Here is a 20,566-nt window from a genome sequence, read left to right on the forward strand (position 1 = left end):
CTTATAGATTTGATGTAATTCTCTATTTTAGAAATGAGACCTTTATCAGAACTCCTGGTTGTGAAGATTGTTTCTGCTTTTCTTCTAATTTTGGCTGCATTGATTTTATAAGTGCAAAAACATTTAGCATATAGTCAAAATCATTCATTTTGCAGTTTATAATCTGCTCTAATTCTTGTTTGGTCATAAATTTATCCCTTTTCCATAGATCAGATAGAATATATTTTGATTTATTAATTTATCTATGGTATCACTTTTTCTGTCTATATCCTATACCCATTTTGACCTTATTTTTGATATAGGATGTGAGATGTGGATCTATGCTTAGTTTTTGTATGCTATTTTCCAGGTTTCCCAACAATTTATGTCAGATAGTGAGTTCTTATCCCAGAGGCTTATGTCTTTGGGTTTGTCAAATAGTAGATTGCTATAGTCATTTACTGTATTTTCTTTTGAACCTATCCCAGTCCTCTGATCCATTATTCTATTTCTTAACCAGTGCCAGGAAGTTTTGATGACTGCTACTTTATAGTATAGTTTTAGATCTGGTAGAACTAAGCCACCTTCCTTTACATTTTTTTCATCAGTTCCCTTGCTATTCTTGCCCTTTTCTTTCTCCAGATGAATTTTGTTATTATTTTTCCTAGCTCAGTAAAGTAGTTATTTGGTAGTTTGATTGGTATGGCACTGAATAATTTAATTTGGGTAGAATTGTCATTTTTATCTTATTAACTTGACCTAACCATGAGCATTTGACATTTTTCCAATTATTTTGATCTGACTTTATTTGGGTGAGGAGAGCTTTATAGTTGTGTTCATACAGTTTCTGGGTTTGTCTTGGGAGGTAGATTCCCAGGTATTTAATGTTGTCTACAATTCTTTTAAATGGAATTTCTTTTCCTCTTGTTCTTGGGCTTTGTTGTTCATATATAGAAATGCTGATGATTTATGTGGATTTATTTTATATCCTGCTACTTTGCTGAATTTGTTAATTGTTTCAAGGAGATTTTTAAGTGATTTTCTTGGATTCTCCAAGTATGCCATCATATCATCTGCAAAGAGTAAAAGTTTTGCTTCCTCATCACCAATTCTGATTCCTTTGATTTCTTTTTCTTCTCTTATCACTACTGCTAGCATTTCTAATATTATATTGAATAGTAATGATGATAATGGGCAACCTTGTTTCACCCCTGAATTTGTTGGAAATGCTCTGAGTTTATTCCCATTAAATATATTATTTGTTGATGGTTTTAGATAGATAGATAAGGTAAACTCCATTTATTCCTAAACTTTCTAGTGTTTTTAATAGAAATGGATGTTGTATTTTAATCAAAGTTTTTTCAGAATCTATTGAGATAATCATGTGATTTTTTTTGTTGGTTTTTTACTATTAATATGCTTAATTATGTTGAGTGTTTTCCTAATGTTGAACCATCCCTGCCTGCCTGGTATAAATCCAACTTGATCATGGTATATTATTCTTGTAATAACTTGCTATAATTTCATTGCTAAAATTTTATTTAAGATTTCTGCATCAATATTCATTAGGGAGATTGGTCTATAATTTTCTTTGTCTGTTTTGATTCTTCCTGGTTTAAGTATCAGCACACCATGTTGGTGTCATAAAAGGACACCCTTTTCTCCTAAATAATTTATGTAGAATAGGAGTTAATTGTTCCTAAAATGTTTGGTAGAATTCATTTGTAAATCCATCTGGACCTGGACTTTTTCTTAGGGGGTTTATTGATGGTTTCTTTGATTTCTTTTTCTGAAATGGGGTTATTTAAGTAATTTAATAACGTTAATTTGGGTATTTTGTAATTTTGTATTTTTGTAAATATTTATCCATTTCATGTAAGTTGTCCAATTTATTGGCATATAGTTTGGCAAAGTATCTCTGAATAATTTCTTTAATTTCCTCCTCACTGGTGGTTAGTTCAGCTTTTTCATATTTGACACTAATAATTTGGTTATCTTCTTTCTATTTTTAATCAGATTAACCGGACGTTTGTCTATCTTATTGACTTTTTCATAAAACCAACTCTTAGTTTTATTTATGAGATCAATGGTTTTCTTGCTTTCCATTAATAGAAGGTGTTTAATTTGTTCTTTTTTCTAGCTTTTTTAGTTGTATACCCAGTTCATTGATCTCCTCTTTCTCTATTTTATTCATATAGTTATTTAAAGATTAAAAGTTTCCCCTCAAAACTGCTTGGCTGCATCCCATATCTCATTATTATCATTTTCATGGATATAATTATTGATTATTTCTATTATTGCTCTTTGATCCACCCATTATTTAAGATAAAGTTATTTAATTTCCAATTAGTTCTTGGTTTATCTTTCCCTTGACCCTTTATTACATATGATTTTTATTGCATCGTGGTCTGAGAAGTGCATATTTATTATTTCTGCCTTTCTGCATTTGATTTTAAGGTTTTTGTGCCCTAGTACATGGTCAATTTTGGTGAAGGTGCCATGTACTGCCAAGAAAAAGGTATATTCTTTTCTATCCCCATTAAGTTTTCTCCAGAGGTCTATCATATCTAAGTTTTCTAACTTTTCATTCACCCTCTTAACTTCCTTCTTGTTCATTTTGTTGCTAGATTTATCTAGTTCTGAGAGAAGGAGATTGAGGTCTCCCATTATTAAAGTTTTGCTGTCTATTTCTCCTTGTAATGCACTCAGTTTTTCCTTTAGGAATCTGGATGCTATACCACTATGTGCATACATGTTTAGTAATGATATAGCTTCATTACCAATGGTGCCTTTTAAGAAGATGAGTTTCCTTCCTTGCCCTTTTTAATGAGATTGATTTCTTCTTTTACTTTGTCTGAGATTAGGATCACTAACCCAGATTTTTTTTACTTCCACTGAGGCATAATATATTTTGCTTCAACCTTTTATCTTTACCCTTTGTGCATATCTCTGTTTCAAATATGTTTCTTGTAAACAACATATTTTAGGATTCTGGTTTTTAATTCATTCTGTTATCAATTTCCATTTTATGGGACAGCTTATCCCATTCACATTTACAGTTAAGATTACTAATTCCGTATTTCCTTCCATGCTATCTTTCTCATTTATATTTATCTCCTTCCTTTCCCTTTTTTTTAGGTTTTTTTTTTGTAAGGCAAATGGGGTTAAGTAGCTTGCCCAAGGTCACACAGCTAGGTAATTATTAAGTGTCTGAGGCCAGATTTGAACTCAGGTACTCCTGACTCCAGGGCCAGTGTTTTATCCACTGTGCCACCTAGCCTCCCCTCTTTCCTTTTCTCATAATCCTCCTCACCAAAATTTTACTACCTTTCCCCTTTGACTTTTCTTTGAAAAATTTAACTTTCAGGTTTTTTTTCCACTTATACTTTCCCTTCCCTTTTATCAGTCCCTTCTTCCCTTATCTTTCCCTGTTCCCAGTCCCCTCCCTTCCCTGTAGATTAAATTAGATTTTTAAACCTAAGTGGGAATGTATTTTATTTACTCACTGGGTTAAATCTATTGAATAGAATTTACTCAGTATTCACATTCTCCCTTTTTTCCCTTTAAAATTATAAATCTTTATGCTTCTTCCCTTGGTACTCTGATTGCTTGATAAACTCCTATTGTGATCATGATATCATCACAGATGTCAAGCAATCAAAAATTACTTGATTGCTTGATAAGCAGCATTGTCTCAAATTGCATCAAAATATAATTATATATATATATATATATATATATATAATTATAATCATTTTTTACCTTACCCCCCCACTTCAAGTACACACAGTCCTTTTCACAAGCCAAAGTCTTATCATTTCTTGAACTATTTGTGTCCCTTCCCCCCAGGCCTATTTTCTTTCACATTTTACCTTCCCCCCTTCCCACCCAGGGTACTTAACATCTTGTTGAATGAAATATAGGTTAACTCAAACCCTAATCTAATTAATTGAAAGAATCATGAAGATCTCTAAGTACTGGGAGGCTCTGGAGGCCTCATTGAGAACTTTACAAATGATTGTAAGTAACAGAGACACATGTCTCAGGTCCTCATTTCTGATGTCCTCATTAGACAAGGTGCTTAGCACCTTGTGATTAAAGCAAGTCAAAGGTTAATATGATACATAAGCGAAAATTATGCTCCTTTTGTTTTTCAGGACTTTTTGTCTCAGACGTAGTGATGGACCTCTTGGACCTCTTCAGTTGAGAGGCAAGATCCAATTAAACCCATACCCTTTAGGTTCATTCTCTTCAATTATATTCTACCCTCTAATTATCATTAGAGAAGTACACTTCTAATGAGTTAGAATTGTTTTATCTTCCCTTTTAGGGACCAATAACTGTTTAAAACAGATTGTTTTTTCAGTGCCCCTTTTTCATTTACCTTTTTTTATGTAACTCTTCAGTCCTGTATTTGGTGATTGAATTCTCTGTTCAGTTCTGGTCTTTGTGTCAGGAAATTCCGAAAGTCCTGTATTTCATTGAACATCCATCTTTCTTCCTGACAATATATGCTGAATTTTCCAGTGCTGTGATCCCAGGTCCTTAGCTCTCCAAAATATGTTATTCTAAAACTTCCCATCCTTTGTGTTGAGGCTAAATAGGTCCTGTGTTGGTCTGCTTATGTTCTCTTTGTATTTGAATTGTTTTCTTTTTTGCTGTATATAATGTTCTCTCTTTTATTTGAGGGTTCTGGAATTTGGCTATTACAGTCCTTGGAGTTTTTATCCTGGGGTCCCTTTCTGGAGGGGTTCTGTGGATTCTCTCAAATTGTTATATTGTTATCTTGTTTTAGTAGATTGAGGTAATTTTCCCTTGTAATTTCTTACATGATGTTTTCCAGGTTCTTTTGTGGGTCCAGGCTTTCTGGAAGTCTGATGATTCATAGATTGTCTCTCCTGGATCTGCTTTCCAGGTCATTCATTTTCCCTAGAATGTACTTTACATTTTTTTCAATTTTTTTCAGCATTTTTATTTTGTTTGATGGAATCTTATAGTGTTATAGATTCATTTGTTTCTAGTTGTTCAATTCTAATTTTTAGGATTTTATTTTCTTCAATTACCTTTTGTGTTTCCTTTTTAAAGGTGTTTAATTCTCTGGTCAATTTTTGACAATTTACTGCAGGACTTTCATTTCTTTTTTCAATTTTTCTTCTTCTCTTTTCTTTGGTTTTTAAATCCTTTTTTAAGCTCTTCGATGAACTTTTGTATTTCATTCCAATTTATAAACTGTTTTGATACTTCTATAAGTGATTTTTCACTGCTTTCTTCTTCAGATATGGCATTACTGTCATCTTTATCTGTGAAGTAGTTTTCGATAGTGAGCACTCTTAGCTTTTTTGCTCATCTTTGTTGTTGTAGTTCTGCTCCTGTGATATATGGAGTATAGATCCAAGTTTTTATTTTGCTGGCCTGGGGTCTGATTCCTGGTTTGTTGTTGGCCCAGATGTTGCCTATGTAGTCCAGGCCTTACCTTTGCAGAGGTTTATCCCCCCCGCCCTTATTTCCAGATTCTGACTTAACAGAGGATTGTTCCCAACCCAGTCCTGTTTTTTACCCTGGTGTTTTCAGGGTTCAGACTTTGTTTGGGGTTGGGATCCTCCCTGCTGGCTTGCTATCCAGCTGCCAGCACCTCTGTTATTATTAAGTTGTCTGGACCTGGACTGCACTGTGGCTAACACCCTCCCACTGGCTTTCCCTGCTCTCCCAACTCCTGGATTTTTCTTCCCCCTTTCCCCCAAAGAGTCAGACCTTTAGTGAAGATCCTCCATGATGTCTGCAGTTGAAAACTTCTTTGAATCTTTTCTTTTTCTTGGTGGGATCTGTAGCGTGAGTGTCAGAGTAGAGGCTTCATGTATCTTTGGTAGGGAAAGGCTCCTAGAGCTTGTTAACTTTGTGCCACCATCTTGACTCCACCCCAGAACCTCCAAATAACTCTTAGGAGAACTTTGTAATTTTTATTTTTAATCCTTTACTTTCAGTGTGTGTGTGTCTCTCTGTGTGTGCTTGTCTTATCTACTCAGTGTGTCCTTGCTGTTAATTAAAATGCAAAATTCTTACAGACAGGGATTGTTTTAAAGAGAAAAAATTTTACTATCTATAACTTTGTAAGATGATTCCTCCTAAATAATAATAAATAATATAATATAATAATATAAATAATAATCAATAATTCCTTACCCTTGTAAGTTCTGGAACTTTAGCTTTTTATAATTCAAAAATTATTTTAAATAAATTTTAAATTGTATTTTATACTTTCTGTCCAAAGTCACCAAGAGTGAAGGAGTGATATACCATGTGGACCATGTGCATCCAGGGCCATCTCCAGTCTTCCTGATTCATATCTGGTTACAGGACCCAGATGGCTCCAGAGGAGAAAGTGAGACTGGTCACTTAGCACAACCCCCTCCCCCCAACTTATATCCAGTTTACATACTTGTCATGGCATCACCTCCCTGTTCGTCATGGTCTTCTTTGAGTATAAAGGACAACTAACAAAACAGAATGTACTGTGCACATAAAATGTTTACAATGACTCTGAGTCTTCATTATTAACATTTTGTATTGTAATGTACTCTGGTGCAAAGGTAAAGAGGATTTAGCAAATCTATGAGGCTAACTGCTCTTAAGTACCTTCTTTGAATCAAGCCAAGCAGAAGATTACCTCTAAAGGCAGTGATTGAAAACTGATAAATTTCTGGAAAACTTAAAAAAAAAAATGTATGAAAGAAGAACTCCACCAGTTTATGAATTTGTTTTAAGATTCAAACTTTTACAAATTCTTTTTACCAGAAAATGATAACTTTTGTATTTTTGACTCCATATTTCAATTTTTTCTAAGTCCTTCTTTTTAGGTTTTTGCAAGGCAATGGGGTTAAGTGGCTTGCCCAACCACACAGCTAGGTAATTATTAAGTGTCTGAGGCTGGATTGAACTCAGGTACTCCTGACTCCAGGGCTAGTGCTCTAACCACTGTACCACCTAGCCACCCCTTTCTTAAAAGTTTGTTATGAACAGATTTCCAGATATAAATAATACAAACTTCTAATTTTTATGAGTTTGAAAATCTTGTAATAGTGCCTGCATGGAGCCAACATTTTTATGAAATTTTTTCTATAATATTTCATAACAACTATTTGGACCATAGATTGAATCAATATAAGTATTGGCAGGCAGGAATATTTTCAAAATACTATCACACATTACTTCATAAAATAAACTGTACAAATAGCATAGAATTAGACATATGATATAAAAACAAGTATATTTATATTTTCAAGAATTCATTTCAGCATTTATTGAATAACTTCTTAAGTACTGGAAATACCAAGATAAAAATATTTCTGTCTTATTTTTAGCATGGGACACTGAATTTTTATAGACTTCTGAACTTTAATGGTTGTTATCCTCACCTCCTATGCAGACTTTTTATTTTGCCTTATATGACCAACTGCCTTTTGCATAACCCAGCAATACTTGAGAAGCCACTGAGCTTCCAGGGGCTCTTCTCAGAACCACCTCTTCCCATATCCTCTACTGTCGGACAACTTCACTGCTGATTTCTTAGCTCAGGCTGCTGCTCAATAGCTATTATCATTGTTTTAAAACATTGTTGTTATTGCTTCTCTGGTCTCTGCTGCTTTTTTTCATTCCTGTTCTTTTATGTCTTTTAAAATCTTCTGCAGCATCCCTGAAGGGGTTCCAGAAGGTAAGTTTTCAATAACCAAGATTTCATTTTCTATATTTTATTCTTGATAATCTGAGCCAAAAGTAGCAAATCTCAACAAACATAGATTGAACACTTGTCAGGTGGGGGTGAGGGTAGTAGCTTCCTTATTAATCATATCTTTTTAGGCATTACTTGTTTGACTTTTTTGTTACCTGTGACTAGGTCAGACAATTAGAGTCAGCCCTGGATATGTGTAAAGAGGAACTGGGTGCACATCTGAGCCAACTGGAAGGAAACAAGGATAAGTTTGAAAAACAAATAAAGAAGAAATCTGAAGAGGTAATTACCAATTATATCTGAGGTACAGGATCATATTTATGCAATATTCTAGTTGACCATTAAGGTTTTATCAAAGTAATTTCCAAAATTATGTATTGCAACTAATATACAAGACTGGAAGAGGGAAAATAAGAAGAAAACAATATTTCTGGCTGTGAAACAAGAGGGTATGCTGTTTTCGCTTTCCTTCTAAGGATTAAAGTAAAACAAAAAGTACATAGGAGAGAACCTTTTTAGCTTCTGAATGTTTCCATAACTGCTAGAAATAAACTGTAAACTAGTATTTGTCCTTTTAAGTTTAACCTGCATTATTAACAGTTTCTGAAATCAGCCTGCTTTAATACTTTCTTAAATCTAGACAATCACAAAATAATAATTCAAACGCTTATTTGTAATGTTTGCTTCACAGCCAGAAATATTTCTCTCGGAAATTATTATAATTGTATATTCCAAAATATTTCATTGCAATGGAATATCAGGTTTAAAATGACCACTACCTTCCCCTTCACCCAAGCTTGCAACTTATACGTTACCCTCAATTTCTCACTTTCTAATCCCCCTCATCCAATCATTTGCCAAGTCTTGTTGAATCTACCTTTGTAACACTTTTTAGATATGTTCCCTTCTATCCTCTAACACTGCTACATGCCTGGTATAAGTATCTCATCACCTCATACTTGACTATTGCAAAAGCATAATGGTTGACCTTGCCTCAAATCTCGCCTTATACCAGATACCAATCCATCTTCCATTCAGCTGTCAAATTGATAATTTGTAAAATCTGACTGTTCTTCCCTCACTCCTATTATTCCATAAACTCCAGGGATTTCTTTCTTCTTCTTCTTCTTCTTTTTCTTCTTCTTCCTTTTCTTCTTCTTCTTCTTCTTATTATTCTTATTATTATTATTATTATTATCATCAATTATAAAATCTTCCATTTGAGTTTTTAAAGCCCTTTCTAACCTGCCCCATCTCTTAAACTTTTCCAGTCCTCTTGCACCTTATTTGTCCCCCAATATATTCTTTGATCAGCAATATGGTGATCCTTGTTGTTCCTTTGCCTTCAAGGGCTAAACCATAAAGTAGCTCCTGTCAGATTGAATCTTTCCTAGTAATTTATACTCTTGGGCATAAATGTTATCAAACATTGGTCTAAATATTTCTACTTCTGAATTTTGCATGTTTAGAGTGTGCCACTAATACTTTTCTATTTCTAACCAGGACCAAATATTTTTAGTGCTTATTTCTTCAGTAGACAGAGATAAGAAGAGAAAGCATTACAGTCATGGGTCAGTTTAAGATACGATAATGCTATGAATGCCTCCCTTATCTTCCTTTTTTCATTATTTCCTTTGAGATTCTAGACCCTCTGTTCTTCCAACTGAATTTTGTTATGTTTCGTGGCTCTATAAGGTTTTGACTTGTTGATTTGATTCATATAGTGCCAAATCAGTAAATTTTAGGTAGCACCATTATTTTTATTAAATTGCATAGCCCAAGAATAGAGGCTAGACGTCTAGTTTATGAAAAAAAAACATGATTATAGTTTTCTCTCACATGATCTTTTTAAAAATTTTATTTCTATTTTAAATTTATTTTATTCTTATTTCTAAATTTATTTCTTTCCCATTTCCTAGCCATGCCTTATAACAAAGATTAAAGATTATTTTGATATTAAAGGCATTTTTTCAGGTATTGCCTTATACTTTATGTGAGTAGCTCTAACTCTATAATTGTATTGTCTTTCCTGTGAAACACTATATTATCTTAATATATTATCTTTTTAGGTGTATTGTTTACAGAAAGAATTAAAATTAAAAACTCTCAATCTACAAGAGACCACCAAACAAAATGTTATTTTGCAGCATACTTTGCAGCAACAGCAGCAGATGTTACAAGATGAGACTGTAAGAAATGGAGAATTAGAAGACTCTCAAGCTAAGCTTGAAAAACAGGTATCTTTCATGTAGAAACTATAATTTAAAAAAAAATAGCTGTTTCATTTTGTATTTTAAATACTTTTAGTGATTCTTTGGCCTTCTTTATATGGTTATTCCTTCCAAAGGTCCAAATTACAACCCCTGCTTTGTTATTTTTTGTGCTTCTCCCATTTGCTGATAACTGTCTGTGGAAAAAAATCACCTAACCTCTCTGAATCTTTGAATTTTTCTTTTTTAAGTTTTAAGTCTCAAATATATTAATGCTTAGAAGATACTTTGGAAATCTTTAAGGACTCCAATAAATGATAGTTGTTGTTGTTTTTTTTTTTCCTTGGGTAAATTCTACACCAGAGATTCACTAAGTATGCTAGAGTTCTCATTAGTTCTCTTGACATTGCACAGCTCTCCATGCAGGGTATGGTCTATTCAGTTGTTGAGGCTTGTTCTCTCACTCCATAGCCAGCCCTTCTAATCATATATCACTTTGATTATATACTTTACACTCCTTTTTTGTAGTATCATGTCCCTAGGTTCATTGGAAGAATATTGAAATTAAAGACATGAGCTTTTGTTTCAGAAACTAACTATTCAGTCACTAGGGTACCTGCTGTGTTTTTTGCTCTAAGTGCTAGGGATAGAGACAAAATATTCCCTTCCTTCAAGAAGTTTACAATGTAACAGAGGAGATAACATATAAATAAATAAATGTATACAGAATACATAAAAGATTATTTTATAGTAGATTGGGAAATGAAAGCCCTAGCAACTAGGGTATCAGAAGAAAGGCACTGTAATGCCAAACCTAAATTAGGCTTAGTCCAGTAGATTCAGAATTCAAAACAAAGTGAGTACTTTGTGAATCACAAAAATCTAATTAAAATCTACTTTGCTCCTCAGTCTCCTTAAATCCCATGACCTACTCCTTCACTTTACCTCAGCCAACAACAGGGATGCTCACATTCTTCATGTCACGATTACTCAAAAGTGCTCCAGGAGGCAGCTAGGTGGCACAGTGAATAGAGCATTGGCCCTGGAGTCGAGAGGACTTGAGTTCAAATCCAGCCTTAAAAACTTAATAATTACCTAGCTGTGTGGCCTTGGGCAAGTCACTTAACTCTACTGCCTTGCAAAAAACAGGGAAAAAAAGTGTTCCACTTTCCTAATTAAAATTGTTTATATTCTTCTCTGACTCTGGTCTCCTGTCATTCTACTGTACCCCATGTCTCTTCCTGCCTTATGCTATTCTTTTCCTCACTGAGATGTTTAATCCTTCAATCTCTTAGAACTTTATTTTCTTTCCTCTTTATTCTTAACCCAGTAGTTTTCCATTTCAATTCTACACTATCCTCTATTCTCAAATTACCTGTCCCCTTGATTTAGTACTGATTATCTCTTCCCAGATCTCAGTCCTGGATTATTCTGGACTATTCCTATTATCCATGGTCTCTAATCTTGAATTCTTCAGCTTCAGTAGGATAATAACTTGTTACAGCAAGACAGTCCTTTTATTCCTCCCTTAATTGATTCTCTACCTTCCTCACCTCAAAGCTGTTCCAATACCTTCTCTTTCCTCTTTAAGTCTCTTATAACTCCATCGCCTTATATCCCAACAGCCAGCACACCCTCCAGCTCTTATCTTACTGAGGAAATTGAAGTCACTTTTCCAAATTTCTTCAACTCAAAACAGTTTGACATTACCTTTCCAATCTTTTCTTCCTGTCCCCCTTTCTCTCAAATTTTTGACTTATCCTGATCTATTGGTTTCTTTCTGACTGCCTTTAAATATGCCTAAATCTCCCCATTCTTGAAAACCCTTCACTAGATCCTACCAAACTTTCAAAATAATCATTTTGTATCTTTCCTTTCTCTCAGTATTCAGTGCTCCCACTTCCTCTTCTCTCACCCCTCAACTCATGCAATCTGGCTTCCAGCCTTATCACTCAGCTGAAACAGTCTTCAGAATTACCAGTGATTTTTTAATTACAGAATCTGATGGTCTTTTATCAGTCCTCAGGCATTTTGACCTTTCTGCAATATTTGCAGTTGACCACCTTCTCTTTACTCTTATATGTACTACTCTCTGGGTTTTAATGACACTACTGTCTCCTGCTTCTCCTATTTTTTTGGATATTCCTTTTTCCAAATTCTTTGATGGCACCATCACTATTCATTAACTATGGTGTTCCCCAAGGTTCTTAGGCCCTTTTTTCTTCTACACTCTGTTGCAATAATTTTATTAATTCTCATGAGTTTAACTATTCTCTCTCAAGAAAATTAATCATTATCATCATCACCTTGCAAATATATCTTTGTGAAAAGATTGATTGATCGATATAGATACAGATACAGATGTATCTGGAGATAAACATATGTAGAGGAGACAAATTATAAGTCTCTCCTCCTACACCTTTGCCCTTAATCCCATTCCTTCATACCTTTCTCTCACTCTGTGGTCAAACAGGAAAAGTTGAATCTCTCTCTTCCATGAGATAACCTTTCTCTGAACCTTGTTTCATAAATCATTACAACTTTTGGCACCTAGCCGCCCCTGGATCTTCAATCTTTGCCTTTCCACTGGTTCCTTTATATCTTCTGTAAATGTGCTCATTTCCCACCAATGCTTTCCTGGGCATCATCATTGTCTCCAGAAACTCGTCATCCTGCAAGATCACATCAACTCTGAAACTCATCACACCCCCTTCCCTCTAACTGAAGAAGATAGAGATGAAGAGAGTGTCTTCCAGATCTTCCATTTAAGAAGATGACCAGGGCAGCCATATCATAATTTCCCATCCTTCTATAGGATTTAAGGATTTCATCATTCTCCCAAGCTGGATACCTTTCCTTCCTCCCTACTCCTATCCAAGCTTCTTTTTATGTGGTCATCCTCTATACTTGTGAGCTCATTGAATACAGAGACTAGTTGTTTGTTTGTGTTCCCTCTTATTTTTATCCCCAGAACTTCTTAGCACAATGTGTGGCAAAGTAGATGCTTACTAAATGTTTCTGACTGACTGTTGTAGACTGAGTGATATGATAGCATTCTCTAAAATCACCTAGCTATGGCATTTTTATGTCCTCAATCTTTCCTCTTTTTCTCTCCTATTACTTCCAGATTTTTAAAAAGGAATTCATTCACATCTTACTTTGATGCAGGCCACTCTATTTTGAGGTTAAGTTGAAATTCATCTCCCACTGGTTTCTGCTATTTGTCCATAGTTCTATTCTCTATGGTCAAACAGGAAAAGTTGAATCTCTCTCTCTTCCATGAGATAACCTTTCAGATGCCTGAAGAATTCTCTTTTCTACCCTCTTCCACTCCCTTAAGAAGTCTTTTGTTCTTTAGGATGAACATCAGTTCCTTCAAATGATCCTCTTTTGACTTTTGTTCCTCTGATCCAGGTTTACTCCTCCTAGTCAGTGTCTCCTAAAATATGGTGCTCAGAATGTACATATAATACTCAAAACTATCAGTATAATGATTATTAAGTAAATAGAATTAATCACATTCATTTTGAATACACTTTTTTATTTTTTATTTTTTGCAAGGCAAATGGGGTTAAGTGGCTTGCCCAAGGCCACACAGCTAGGTGATTATTAAGTGTTTGAGACCAGATTTGAGACCCAGGTACTCCTGACTCCAGGGCTGGTGCTTTATCCACTGTGCCACCTAGCTGCCCCCTTGAATACACTTTTCTGAATAAAGCTGAGGGTAGGTTTTTTGGCTCCCATTTCATAATGCTGATTTATATTGAGCTTGCAGTCTACTGAAACCCCTTGGGTCTTTTTACACATTAACTGTTTCTATCCAGGACTTTCCACCATTAGATTCCTAAAAGTTAATTTTTTTTTTAAACCCAAGTGTCAGACTTTAATAGGATTATGTTTGGTACTATTAAATTTCACAACAATTAAATTGTTCAGCTTAGCTTGGCATTTTAGCATGTCAAGCTATTTCTAAGAACTGATTCTTGTATCTATTATTCATATCAATTATTCATTCCAGGTTCATGTCATCCACAAATTTGATAGACATGCCTTCCCATTTATAATAAGCTCTCCCATCGAATTCACAGTTAAAAATCTTGAGCTATAGACTCAACGATAGAACTATTTATTACTTGACTAAGCATAGCCTTATCTTTTAAAGATTTGTATTTTTCCTGTATCCTGGTTTGATTTTGGAGCAGTCTATTTTGAATTAGTAAAATATTTTCATAATACTTTTCTTCTAAAGACTAGTATAGGTAGACTTGACCTGTAACAAGAGTTGAAATACTAAATTAAAAAATCTTCATAAGGTGTCAAAGCTGGAACAAGAACTTCAAAAACAAAAAGAAACTTCAGCAGAAAAGTTGAGAAAAATGGAGGAGAAACTTGAATCAGCCTCTCATGAAGCAGATACAAAAAGGCAGAAGGTTATTGAGCTTACTAGCACTGCCAGGTATAACTTTAATTTTTTCCTTATTATTCTTAAATTTTTTTCCTTTCTACAAAAGCTATAAAGATATAATAGTTTTAATATTTAGATTGTGCATTGATAAAGTATTTATAACAACATTTACCTGTTTAAATTTTACTGATTTGTACCTATGTGTCTTAGCAGGAGTATGAAGCTATTGTGTTTTTACTTGTGTTTTGGTCATTCTTCTTATGATCACTCTTTTACAGCTGTTCCCTTGCCACTAGTTTCTCAATCACCTAAAATGTTTCTTGAATATTCTTTGTAAAATGATAGTTTTTACCATGTATTGAAGACTGTGATTTAATCCAGCTGTGTGGATATCACTGGTTGGTTGTGGGTATATTTCAGAAGTGGAGGGAACTCCTGCCAACTTGTCTGGCAACCTAGAGGAATTGGTCTAGGGAGCTTATATTGGAGTGACTGGAACACCGAGGTTAGCTGACTGACCATAGGTGATGTGCTAGAGGTAAAATTTGAATACATGTCTCACAGACTTCAAAGTCAGTTCTCCATCTAACTGGTCACATTGCTGCTTATATGAAGTTGTCACTTAAATCATACATACCCAGCCTCTCAGGTATGGATCAGGTGATGTAAGATGATGTGTCAGATTTAAAGGGTGTGTTTTGTAGAAAGTGTTTGAAATAATCGAATTTGTTCTCCATCTTCATGTATCTTGAGGAACAAATAAAACTAAAATAAAACTTTGATTACCAATCAGTTTACCAGCATTTATTAAGTAATTGCTATGCTAGGCATAGCTAAGCACCTGTTGGAATCAAAGTACATAAGAAAAGGGAGAAAGGTGGAGCCAAGATGGTGGAGTAAAGGTAGGGACTCACCTGATCTCTCCCAAATAAGCCTACATACACACAACTTTAAAGTAACACTTCAAAAAATAACTTTTCAATTCATGACAGCTAAGGAGAATCTCAAAAAAGTTCTCTCTCAGTGGGATGGTAGACAGACCTAGAGCGCAATAGAGACCATGCAGCATATAGGACATAATGAGGGGCCAACAACGGGTCTTTAGAGACATATCATCAGTAGCAGCAGTAACTTTGGGAGATCTTTAAACAAATGGTTAGAAGGAAGTAACAAGGACCTCTTTGCTGGCATTGTGTGAAAACCATGTCTAATAAATTGTCCATACATAGTACCTTGTCCCAGAGTCAAGAGGAGAACTAGCTCACTAGAACTTGTGGCTGCAAGGGTACAGGGCTCCTAATTCCAATTCCAGGGTGGAGAAGATTGCTTGCCATTGATCACAGGCCAGAAGAGCAGGGACCACACCTCTCCTTAGATCTTGTCATCTTGGAAGAACTTAAAACTCTCAGGGCCCCCAGAATTAGCTCTGAAAACAATGGCCCAAAAATTTGTTTGTTTGGGACAGTGCTCCCTCCATCCCTGGAGCAGAATCTACCTTTAACAAAGTTAAAAGTCAATAATTAGACTGGAAAAATGAACAACCACAAAAATAGCAAAAAAAAAAATTATAAAGTTAGTATGATGATAGGGAAGATCAAAACACAAACTCAGAAGAAGACAACAAAGCCAAAATTATTACACCCAAAGCCTCAAAGAAAAGTGTAAATTGTTCTCAGACCCAAAAAAGAATTCTAGATGAAAAATTGGAAAAAAAAATGACAGTGATCCAAGAAGTGGAGTAAAGGAGGCGCAAAAAAATACTAAAGAAAATAACATCTTAAAAAAACAAAAATAGACCAAAATGATAAAAGAGGCAAAAAACCTAATGAAGAGGAAAATGCCTTGAAAAACAGAATTAGCCAAATGGAAAAAATTCACTAAAAAAAAAAAACTCTTTAAAAAGCAGTTTGACCAAAGGGAAAATGAGTTTTAAAAAAAAAAGGCTCACTGAAAAAAAAATCCTTAAAAATTAGAATTGGGAAAGTGGAATCTAATGACTTTGAGACATCAGGAAAGAATAAAAAGAATAAAAAGAATAAAAAAATAGAAGACTGTGAAATATTTCATTGCAAAAATAACTGACCTAGAAAATAAAGGAGGGGGCGGAACCAAGATGGTGGCAGGAGAAGAGCCTCTCCTAGGTGCTCTCTCCAAAATATTTCAAAAACCTTAAGATTATGACTCTAACTAAATTGTCAAGAGACAGAACCCACAGAAAGATCCAGTGAGGCAATTCTCCAGCCCAAGGTAACCTGGAAAATAGTGGAAAAATTCTGTTCCACAGGGTTAGAGGACTGGCCCCCACCAGAGTGAAGAAACTTCAAGTGCCTGGGAACAGGCCCAGGGTGCCTGGGAGCCATGACTCCTGACAGCAGAAGCAGTTTCCTGACCTGCACCCCAAAGATAACCAACACAACTTGGAAGATCAGTGGGGAGACCTCTGCCAGAGCCAGTGCAAAAGCCCAGGCCCTGAACACAGTCACGGCACTTGGTGCAGGTATAGCACTTAGCATGGCTGGCAGCTCAGATCCAAGAAACAGAAGCAGGCCCAGCAGAGTCAGCAAAAAGGAGGCTGTAGGCAGCTGTACCTTGAGTGCTCAGCCCACCAAAAGTAAGGGGGGGGGGGCTTCTGAGATCTGTCCTCTTTCCCTGGAACAGGACTCTAGGACTCTGACCACATTCAGATCCTGATCACAATCTAAGCCTTCCATGGAACAAGGACCTCCCCACCTCAGCCCCATGGCAGAGGGGTACACTTGTGGTCATTAACAGACCAGGAGAGCAGTCAGAGCCTCACACACTGAAGTCCTTGTGGGGGTGTCCCAATAAAACTTAAAAAGCTCAGGAAGCACCCCCAAAGCAGGCACAGGCTGGGGAAATGAGTAAGCAGAAAAAAAAAGAACCTGATCATTGACAAATACTTTGTCTATGATCCCAAGGAGGATCAAAATATTCAATCTGAAGATGAGGAAGTACAAGCTTCTGCATTTAAAGGCTCCAAGAAAAACAGAAGTTGGGTTCAGGCTATGACAGACTCAAAAAAGATTTTGAAAATCAAGTAAGGGACATAGAAGAAAAATTGGGAAAAGAAATGAGAGAGATGCAGGAAAAACATGAGAATGAAGTCAGCAGCTTAGTCAAGGATATCCAAAAACACGCTGAAGAAAATAACATGTTAAAAACCAGCTTAGGTCAAATGGATAAAGCAGTTCGAAAAGTTATTGAGGAGAAGAATGCTTTAAAAAGCAGAACTGGCCAGATGGAAAAGGATGTAAGAAAGCTCTCTGAGGAAAACAAATCCTTCAGGAAGCTTACAAGAAATCAAGACAATACTTCAACACCAAAAGGATGAAAAATTAGAAGAAAATGTGAAACATTTCATTGAAAAAACAAATGATCTGGAAAATGAATTCAGGAAAGATAATTTAAAAATTATTGGGGGGGGGGGGCCTAGGTGGCGTAGTGGATAAAGCACCGGCCTTGGAGTCAGGAGTACCTGGGTTCAAATCTGGTCTCAGACACTTTATAATTACCTAGCTATGTGGCCTTGGGCAAGCCACTTAACCCCGTTTGCCTTGCAAAAACCTAAAAAAAAAATTATTGGGCTACCTGAAAGTCATGATTAGGAAAAGAGCCTTGACCTCATTTTTAAAGAATTACTACAGGAAAATTGCCCAGATATCCTAGAAGCACAGGGCAAAATAGAAATTGAGAGAATCCACTGATCTCCCCCAGGAAGAGATCCAAAAAAAAACCCCCCTAGAAATATAGCCAAGTTCCTAGAACTCCCAAGTCAAAGAGAAAATATTAAAAGCAGCCAGAAGGGCACAATTCAAATATCATGGAGCTGCATTCATAATCACATAGGGCTTAGCAGCAACTACATTAAGGGCTCATAAGGCTTGGAAATATAATATTCCTGAAGGCAAAAGAGTTTGGAATGCAAATGAGAATCAACTACCCAGCAAAACTGAATGTCCTCTTCCAGGGGGAAAAGATGGACTTTCAATGAAATGCGAATTTCAGTTGTTCCTGTTGAAACAGTCAGAGCTGAACAGAAAGTTTGACCTTCAAGTACAGGACTCAGGTGAAACAATAGAGAGTGGAGGAGAAGGGTAAATTATGAGGGACTTAATGATGATGAACAGAAATAAATACTCATATGAACCTTCTCACTTAATAGAGCAGGTAGAAGGAACTTTTATAGATAAGGCACAGAAGAGAGCTGAATTTGAAGATATAATATATTGTAAAAATGGAGTCAATGGCTAAAAGGGAAATGTAATGGGAGTAAGAGAAAGGAGAGGTAGAATAGGCTAAAATATTTCAAATAAAAGGGTTTTTTTTTTTTCAGTGATATGGAAGTGGGGAAGGTGAGAGGGATTGAAGGAACTTCCACTCTCAGAAATGACTCAGAGAGGAAACAGTGTATACACTTAACAGAATATAGACATCTAGAGTAAAAAGGAGAGAAGGGGGTTGGGGGGGGGTATGGGTGATAGAGTAGAGGGTAGATCATAGGAGGGAATAGTCAGATATAACACATTTTCTTTTTTACTTTTTTGCAAGGTGCTGGGATTGGGTGGCCTGTCCGGGACCATGGGGCTGGATGGTTGCTGGATCTCTGGGGTAGGATATGGGCTTGGGGCCTCTTCACCCCAGGGCCAGTGCTCTGTCTACTGAGCCACTCGGCTGCCCCACAGCACATTTTAGAAGAGGGACAGAGTGAAAGGAGAGAGAAAATGTAATATATGGTAATGGGGATGAATGGAGAGAGGGAATTACAATCAGCAACAGCAACTGTGGAAAAATATGGAAGTAACTTCTGTGATGGGCTTATGATAAAGAATGTGATCTACCTTAGAACTGATGGTATCAGAACACAGACAAACACATTTTTTTCTATTTCTTTTACTTTATTTCTCATGAGGTTCTATATTTTTGTGGGGGAGAGGGTATTATGTTTACTCTTAAACAAGAATATTTTAGTAATGTATAAATACAGTCATATTAACCAAAAAAAAATGAAAGAAAGAAACCAGGAGAGATGGGAATTCAGGGAAGCATGGAAGGATTTTCATGAAATATGCTGAGCAAAATGAGCAGAACCAGAAAAACATTGTACACCCTAACAGCAACGGGGGGGGGGGGGGGGGGTGATCATCGTCCTTGATGGACTTGTTCATTCCATCAGTGCAACAATCAGGAACAATTTTGGCTATCTGCAATGGAGAATACCATCTGTATCCAGAGAAAGAATTGTGGAGTTTGAACAAAGACCAAAAGACTATTACCTTCAATTTAGAAAAAAAAAACCCACATTATCTTATGTAATTTTGCTATCTCTTATACTTTATTTTTCTTCCTTAAGGATATGATTTCTCTCATCACATTCAACTTAGATTAATATATATCATGGAAACAATGTAGAGACTAATAAACTGCCTCTTGGGGGGGTGGGAGAAAGGAAGCAAGAATAGGGGAAAATTTGTAAAACTCAAAATAAATAAAATCTTTCATTGAAAAAAAAAAGAAAATTAAGGGGAAGATAACTTAAGAATTATTTGACTGCCTGAAACTCATGATCAAAAAAAGAGCCTAGAACTAGAGGGAAAAGTAGAAATTGAAAGAATTTGCCAATCACCTTTTAAAAGAGATCCCAAAATGAAACCTCCCAGGAATATTGTAGTCAAATTCCAGAAATCCCATGTCAAAGAGAAAATACAAGCAGCCAAAAAAAGAAACAATTCAAATGTTATGGAGTCACATGCAGGGTAACAGCTTCTGCATTAAAGAATCAAGAGGGCTTGGAATATGATATTCTAGAGACCAAGGAGCTAGGATTAAGAATCAATCACCTATGGGCAGCTAGGTGGCACAGTGAATAGAGCACCGGCCTTGGAATCAGGATTACCTGGGTTCAAATCCAACCTCGGACACTTAATAATTACCTAGCCATGTGGCCTTGGGCAAGCCACTTAACCCCATTGCCTTGAAAAATCTAAAAAAAAAAAAAAAAAAAAAGAATCACCTAGCCAGTAAAACTGAGGACAATTCTTTGGGGGGGGGGGGGGGGGTTGATATTTAATGAAACAGAACTTTTAAGCATTCCTGATGAAAAGACCAGACCTGAGTTGAAAATTTGACTTTCAAATATAAGACTCAAAAAAAGGATAAACAGAAAAGAGAGATCTTAAGGGATTCAAAAAGGCTGAACAGTTTGTAATTCATAAAAACTCAGCATAA

The 20,566-nt window shown here is 35.7% G+C and overlaps 1 protein-coding gene across 14 annotated transcripts in view; it reads left to right on the forward strand.

Annotated features, from left to right (window-relative positions):
• CCDC18 (coiled-coil domain containing 18) overlaps nucleotides 1–20,566 on the forward strand; it is a 120,330-nt gene that overhangs the window by 55,957 nt on the left and 43,807 nt on the right. For 13 of the 14 annotated variants that reach the window (XM_074188178.1, XM_074188170.1, XM_074188171.1 and 10 more), the window contains 3 exons: nucleotides 7,871–7,987; nucleotides 9,775–9,942; nucleotides 14,229–14,371. In XM_074188178.1, coding sequence (XP_074044279.1) covers nucleotides 7,871–7,987; nucleotides 9,775–9,942; nucleotides 14,229–14,371 — 428 coding nt within the window. The remainder of the gene's footprint in view (nucleotides 1–7,870; nucleotides 7,988–9,774; nucleotides 9,943–14,228; nucleotides 14,372–20,566) is intronic. The other variant, XM_074188174.1, reaches the window with a different exon arrangement.

The sequence above is a fragment of the Macrotis lagotis genome, chromosome 5 (genome assembly GCF_037893015.1).
Source record: "Macrotis lagotis isolate mMagLag1 chromosome 5, bilby.v1.9.chrom.fasta, whole genome shotgun sequence".
Taxonomy (NCBI): domain Eukaryota; kingdom Metazoa; phylum Chordata; class Mammalia; order Peramelemorphia; family Peramelidae; genus Macrotis; species Macrotis lagotis.